The sequence below is a fragment of the Tinamus guttatus genome, unplaced genomic scaffold (assembly GCF_059628265.1).
Source record: "Tinamus guttatus ecotype Peru unplaced genomic scaffold, ASM5962826v1 Tinamus_guttatus_pri_ptg000386l, whole genome shotgun sequence".
In the NCBI taxonomy this organism is placed as follows: Eukaryota; Metazoa; Chordata; class Aves; order Tinamiformes; family Tinamidae; genus Tinamus; species Tinamus guttatus.
The window spans coordinates 743,155-750,366 of record NW_028288920.1 but is presented as its reverse complement, the minus strand read 5'-3'; the positions used below and the strand labels follow the sequence as shown (position 1 = coordinate 750,366).

At 59.1% G+C, this 7,212-nt stretch overlaps 1 protein-coding gene across 1 annotated transcript; it reads left to right on the top strand.

Moving 5' to 3' along the window:
* Positions 1 to 1,346: 1,346 nt before the first annotated feature.
* On the top strand, positions 1,347 to 6,707 carry PBK (PDZ binding kinase). The gene is made up of 7 exons (XM_088530767.1): positions 1,347 to 1,395; positions 1,482 to 1,572; positions 1,749 to 1,891; positions 2,597 to 2,766; positions 3,725 to 3,854; positions 5,116 to 5,292; positions 6,490 to 6,707. The coding sequence occupies exons 1-7, from the start codon at positions 1,347 to 1,349 to the stop codon at positions 6,705 to 6,707; spliced, it is 978 nt and encodes a 325-aa protein (XP_088386893.1).
* Positions 6,708 to 7,212: the final 505 nt, after the last annotated feature.

Here is a 7,212-nt window from a genome sequence, read left to right as displayed (position 1 = left end):
ACCCCCCCCCAGGCCTTGGGGCCCTCAATGTCCCCCATTAACCCCAGCTGGCCTTGGGGACCCTAATGTCCCCTCTCTATCCTCCATTGGATTTGGGGGACCCAATGCTCCCGTTCTACACCCACTACGGGTATGGGCATCCTCCAGAGATGCCCCAGGCCTTGGGGCCCTCAATGTCCACCCCTCAACCTTCCCCAGCCGAGGGAACCCCAATGTCCCTTCTCCATCCTCCATTAGATTTGGGGGACCCAATGGCCTCCTTCTACTCTCCTATATGTTTTAGGCATCTCCAAGAGATCCCCTCCAAGGCCTTGGTGACCCTGATGTCCCCTCTATCCCCCAATGGGTTTGGGGGAGCCAGTGACCCCCCTCCATGCCCTTCTATGGCTTTGGGGACCCCCAGGAGACCCCCGCAAGGCCTCGGGGACCCCAAGGTCCCTCCAGGCACCCCATGAGGACCCTAATGTCCCTCCTAGTCACCCCATGGGGACCCCTCTGCCCCCACCCCCATTCCCGGGCCACCTCCTTGGCCCTGTCCCCTAAGCCCCGCCCTCTCGTTCACTAGACCCGCCCCTCCCCTCAAGCCCCGCCCCCTCGCGACCCGCCCCCGCCCCGGCCTTGTCCCTCCCACTTTCCCTCCGCCCCCTCGCGTTTGGCGCCGTTTTGTCCCGCGGCGGCCGCCGTAGCGGGAGGACGGGGCGGGCTTCCCGCGCGCGCCTCCATTCGAACGGCGGCGGGTAACGGCCGCGGGGGGAGGGCTCCCGATCCCCCCTATTCCTTATCGGGGCCCCGGCGTCCTGGGGGGCCTCATCGGAGACCCAGGGGTCCTGGGGGGCCTCTCAGACCCCGGTGTCTCCGCCTCATTCCCCCCTCTCCGCTTCCCCCCAACAGGGTCCGGGGGGGCCTCCGCGATCCCCCCCCTTCCATCCCGTGACGGGGCGGGGAGGCCTCTCCTCTTCCCCCGACCCCAACGGGGACCCAGAAGGCCTAGGGGGGCCCCCCCATCCCCTCTGGTGTCTGGGGAGGGGCTCCCCGTCCTCCCCGCCCAGGGGGGCCCCGGCGTCCGGGTGGATCCTTCCTTGTCCTCCCTCCCTCTCCAACAAACAGGGATCCAGGGGGGCTACAGCTCCCCCTCCCCGTGCCCCCCCCACCCTCCCCTCCTTTTTGGGAGCCCCCCTCACCCCGGCGGGGACATCCCTTCAAGGAGGGGGGTGTCTCCCTGTCCCCCCCAGCAGCAGCCGGACGTATACAGGGATGTCTATATATATATATAAGGAAGCCTTAACGTGTCCCCGCAGGTAGCAGGTGCCCGGCGAGGGACGTCCCGGGGCTCTTGCACCCCGGCCATGGCAGCCTTCAGGTCCCCGCGGTGCCCGCGGGGCGGCCACGGAGCCGGTGAGTGGCGGAGCGGGTCCGAGCGGGGCCGGGGGCTCCGCGGCGGCTCCCGCCCGCGGCCCGTTGCATTCGCCCCCTTTTCGTAGACGCGGGGGCAGCCGCCGTCACCATCCCGGCCTCCCCCTTCATGGAGAAGCTGGGGTACGGCACGGGGGTCAACGTCTACCTGATGAAGAGGTAGGTGCGAGCGCGCGGGTGCAGCCGCGTCCGGGCGGAAAAGATGCCGCAGGGTGGGAAGCGATTCGGTTTCCTTTTAAATTCCACCCATCCCAGCCCTTGGGAATGGCTCCTTCCCTGGCTTCGGAAGCTGGGGCAGTTCAGCATTCCCAGGGGTGTCCCCTCTCGCCGTGCAGATCTCCCAAAGGCTCCTCGTCGTCCCCGTGGGCCGTGAAGAAAATCAACCCCCAGTGCAATAAGAGCCAGCAAAGCATCTATCAGAAGAGGCTGAACGACGAGGCCAGGATCCTGAAAAACCTCCAGCACCCAAACATTGTGGGTAAGTGCTCTGGAGCCGCAAATACCTGCGGAATTGCAGCCTGTGCCTTTATTGCACCCAGCACAGCTTATTAAACTAACCTGGCTACTAACTCATGGACTTACCTTTGTTACGGGCTGCGATGGGCTCTAAGTGCCCATCTCTTGGCTGTCGGTGTTAGAAACACCTTGAGAAACTGTTTTGTGGCTTATTTTCAGCTCTAATCTTCCCTAAAATCTCTCCTGACAGCTGAAAGAGCAACTCTGGCTTTCTCCTTACTTTAAGATACGTAGGTGCTGTCACTTCTACTGGAATTTGCTACGTGTGACCAGAAAACTTGGCTCCCTTTCATGCCTTTAAATTGGAGAGTTGGGAATTTAAGAGCAAAGAGACCTGTCACATCGTGAACGTTTTCATTGCCCTTTGTAAAATGTGCCGTAAATCACTTGGAGAACGAGGCTTTTGCTGGGCTGTTCTCAAGATTTTTCCATTTATGCTTCCGCCTGACAAGCCATGTTTAAGGGTGGGAATAAAGCACAGAGGGAGAATGATGAAATGAAGGCAAAAACGGGGGTGTCTGTGGCAGCTCCTGCTCCTTGTTGCGGAGGGTCTTGCCTCCAGGTTTGTGGCTCCTGTTCTTGCTTCTCAGTGCGGCTCCTTTGTCAGATCAGGGGTGTGAGATGGGGAATTGCCTCTTCCAGCTCTAACAAACATCTTGGTCCGCAGGTTACCGCGCGTTTGCCAAGGCCCACGACGGCAGCATGTGTCTTGCCATGGAGTACGGAGGAGAAAAATCTCTCAACGACTTAATTGAGGAGCGGAATTCGGAGCACTTGGGCCCTTTCCCTGCTGCTACCATCTTCAAGGTCGCCCTGAGCATGGCGAGGGGGCTGCAGGTATGTTTAATATTAACCTCTGCTGTTCGTTTGAGAACCGCATACACTGGTGAGAATGGAAAAATAAACATTTTTGGTCTGTGAGAAGGCTGAGTGCAGCACACGTGAGCAAAAACTGAGGTGAAAACCAGCCAGTCTGAGCCCCAAAGTGCTACTTACCGAAGTAATATGGAGTGTTTAATTATATAGTGAGAATCCACGAGGCAGAGCTGATGCTGCCCTTCCCTAGGGCTACCTGCTGGCCCTGCTCACTAGCCCAGCAGCACGTGGGCTGCTCCTGGGGAAAGTCTGCAGGTCCTGGGTGGTCACAGGAGGGAATGAAGAAGGCAGGGACATGTGTTAACCTTCTGCTTCCCTCCTCGGACAAGCGGGAAGAGGCTGGGATGCTTCTTCCAGCTCCCAAAGCAGGGACACGGAGCAGCCTGATGGGAGGATCAGCTTCCTCGCCCCAGCTCCTCCAGGTTCTGCTGGTGGTCAAAGCCACACGCAGGTTTCCCAAGCCAGGACAGAGGGTTTGTTGCCACCAAGGAGAGACGACTCCGAGCTCCTGAGATTAAAATCTGGTGTGTGCTTGGCCACCAGCGGGTGCCTTCTCACACCTTCTCCAATATCTGTTGCTGTGCTTGAGATGGGGTGAAGTTCTTTCCTAAAAGGTAGCTCTAAGTCCCAAACTGGGCTGAACGGAGCAACGTGCCCCGTGCAAGTTCAGGCTTTGCTGTTAATAATGTAAAGTGCTCGGGGCCGCTCTAACCCTTCCGTGCTCCCCAGCTCAGCCTGCTTGTCTTGAGTGTTTCCGTGGCTGTTATATACGTGGTGCAGTTGAACATTGTGATTTTAAGGCTAATTGCCTTTAATATTAAGGTGTCGCTGCTCTGCTGTCTACGTCTGATGTCTCCTCCTGTCTCTGTGTAGCTCAGTGCGTGCGCAGGTGCTAACTGCCTCTCTCTCTGCCTCCTAGTATCTCCACAACGATAAGAAGCTGCTCCATGGAGATATCAAGTCGTCCAACGTGGTGGTTAAAGGTGACTTTGAAACCATAAAGATCTGCGATGTCGGCGTGTCCCTGCCCCTGGATGAAAACATGACGGGTAGGTTGGGCTGCCAGGAGGGGACACGAGTGTTTGGCTTTTGGCACGTGGCTTTGTGAGCGGGGAACACGGGCCTTGTGGTCTTGTCATGTTTGCTCTGCGTGTGGGTGAAGACGATCAAGGAGCTCCCTGCCGAGCCGTGGGCAAGCGGCCACGTCCGTCCATCCATCCCGCTTTTCCTCTAGCAAGGAGGTAGGACCCTTCCCAGTGCGAAGAGCTGCCCCTAGCTCAGCCTCCTGCCAGCAGGAGGAATCCCGGCATGAGGAATAACGGGATCAGGCCCCGCCGGCCGCCCATGAGGAGATGCTCTTGCCAGAGAGTTAAGTAAACGCGTCTTTCTCACGGGGCTGGGAGGAGGCGTGAGCCAAACGCAAACATTATGAAGGCTTCACGTCAATGAGAAGCAGATGCCCGGTGGCGTCGCGGCTTGGCCGTGAAGGGCAGGAATGTGTTTGGGTTAATTACAAGAACTCGCTCCTACGCCGCCTTCCGCAGCGCCCGGGCCTGCAGCAGCCTCGTAATTTATAAAGCTGCTCTCTTATGGTTTTATTAGTTGCTGCTGCCTTTTACGAGGAGCAGGAGAACTAGAGGCAACGCCCCGGCGTAATCTCCCAGAGAGGAGTGTGGTTAAAGCATCAGTTTTGGGGCAGGAAGACGTCCTTTTGCCTCAACCCGATTTTGGCTTTGCCTCCTCGGGTTCTTCAGGAGACGACATCCACCCACCTCGCAAGGGATGCGGGTCCCTGCGGAGCGTTTGGGAATGTCGGCGTTTGCTTCTCCTCACAGACGGGGCTGGTGAAGCGCTTGGTTGTCTGGACGCTCCTGAGGCTAAATAACCTGCCGAGATGTTAAATTAAACTGGCAAGAACTTGACTTGTGCTGAAGAAAGCAAAGGGACGGTGTGGCCAGCAGGAGTACTGCGGTGCGGGCAGCGATGGGGCCAGGCCGGCCCTGGGAGGCCCTGGGAAAGGGAGGTCCGACCTCAAAGTGCTTCTCTCCCTGCTCTCGCATCCCTCGAGGAGCAAAGCTGGGAAGGGGAAACACCCGTGTCAAACCCAGGCCCTCGTCTCTTCCTTGGAGGCTTCCTCGCAGTAGGGATTGAACCACAGAGCACAGCGGATCCGGTTCTCGGATGCGAATTTGGCCTCCGAGCGGCTCCGATGCGAGCGGGAACGCTCGGAACGGCCCCTGCGGAGGGCCGTGCCGCCGTGCGCCGCGTTTGCGAGCCCCAGCGCTGCCCACGGCCCTCGTTCCCTTGCAGTGAGCGACCCGGCCGCGTGCTACATCGGCACCGAGCCCTGGAAGCCCAAGGAGGCGCTGCACGAGGGCGGCGTCATCACCGACAAGGCCGACATCTTTGCCTTCGGCCTCACGCTCTGGGAGATGATGACCCTCTCCGTGCCCCACCTCACCCTGGGAGGTGACAGCGATGACGAAGGTTGGTCTTTATTTTTTTGCCAGCTTCTTGTGGGCTGCCAAGCGACTTCCGTTCGTGGAAGCGTTTTATTTTCCTAGTGGAATTGAGTTTTACAGTTCATGTGAGTACCACCAAAATGACCAGTGTTGAGCATTTGCCAGCCCAGGGCCTGGCACCCGTCCCATCTGTCCACACAGCCAGAAATCCATCAAAGCCCAGGGGCTGAATCCGCTTGTCTTGGGCCTTTGGGGCTCCTTAAGGAAACGGGAGCAGCCGCAGCGAGGCCTAGGGAGCAGCCCTGCCTTTTCCTGCCGCCTGTAACCCCGTGTCGGCCTCGCTGCCCCGAGGACTTTCCGTGTCCCTGCCAGCTTCCCCGAGTGTTTTTGCAGGTGGCTGGGCCGCTTTCAAGTTTGTTTGGCTGTTTAAACCCAAAGGGCGAGTCGAGTAATGATGGTAACTAGCGGCGGCGCGAGCCGGCGCTCTTTGTAGGCGCTCCAGCTGCTCCTCAAAACAGCTGGAGAGGGCTGGAAAGGGGGCTGCTTGCCACACTGCCCTGGCAGCGGGGCTGGGAGGTGTCCCCGAGCTGCACCACTGTCCCCTGAGGTCCCAGGGACGAGCTCTGCGCCCGTTTGGGGCCCTCAGAGCGGCGGGGTGGTGGCTGCTGTGTAGTTGACACCGCCACGATGCGGTCGGGACGCCTGAAACTGCCATCGTGCTCCAAGGGAAGAGCAGAGCCGCGTCGGGTAGTGGCTCTTTTCGGAGAGGAGAAGCCTCCACGCTCGTGGTCGGAAGCTGGTGCCAGCCCCAGGGCGGGCAGGGGACTCTCCTTCCCAGGCTGCTGCCTCCGGAGGGGCAACTTGGCTTTATCCCGCAGGGAGAAGCGAGGAGGATCCAGCTTTAAAATAAGCGCCTTGCATCAAGGGGGAAATAGAGCGAACAGAAGTGGGTTTGGGGCTGGATGATGAGGTGAGAGGTGCTGGTTAAAGCAGTAGACTCAGTACCTGGGCGGCAGGAGCCCTGAGGAGGGGTAATGGGTGCCAAGGGTGAAGCTGCAGGAGCCAAGAGAACCGAGGTTGATCTGGGGCGAGTGAGGGTCCAAATCCACCATCCTGCGTTTTCTACAAAAAAAAAAAGGGGGTGGAAATGAAGGTTCAAGGTGTAGCAGAAGCCCCGGGCAGGCGGGCGCTGCCGTTACCACCGCGTTGTGTCCTTGGCCAGACGCCTCCTTCGACGAGGACGACTTCGACGAGGATGCCTACTACGCGGCGCTGGGCACGCGGCCGGCCCTCAACATGGACGAGCTGGACGCCTCGTACCAGCCCATGATCGAACTGTTCTCCGTGTGCACCGGCGAGGAGCCGCGCGCGCGCCCCGCGGCCGCCGACATCGTGCGCGCGCTGGAGACCGCGCTGCCCCTCTACCCTTCCAGCGGGTGAAGGCTCCCCCAGTGCCTCCACCGAGGCTCCGTTCTGTAAGGCAACCCCCTGCTCTAGCACTACTTAAGATTAAGGACAGGCCTGGGCCTTGTGACCTCCCTCTAAGCTGCACTTAAGTCCTTAGGGGCCTCTTATGTCAGTTTTAATTGTTGCATCCCCGTTGTAAATAGAGTATCAGCCCTTGTAGGTGTCTGTTAGCTCAGTTGTTGCTCTGTTTTGTCTCTCTTTTCTGACTGAAAGGTCCAAAATAAACTTATTTCCCACAAAGGTGGAGAAGGGGCTGCTGTTTTCCTCCCGCCTCTCCCTCTGGGGTTGTTCCCAACCCTCCCCAGGTGGGTGGGCACCAAAGGGAGGAGCGCGGGGAGCAAACAGGGCTAGGTTAGGAAAGCTCTGACTCACAGCTGGAGAAAGGCAAGGTATATTCCTATATTTCCTTCTGCCTCCCTTTTAGCCACTCTTTGGAGCTCAAGAGCAGAGCTAGCACCTCCTTCCCCTATCACCTTTC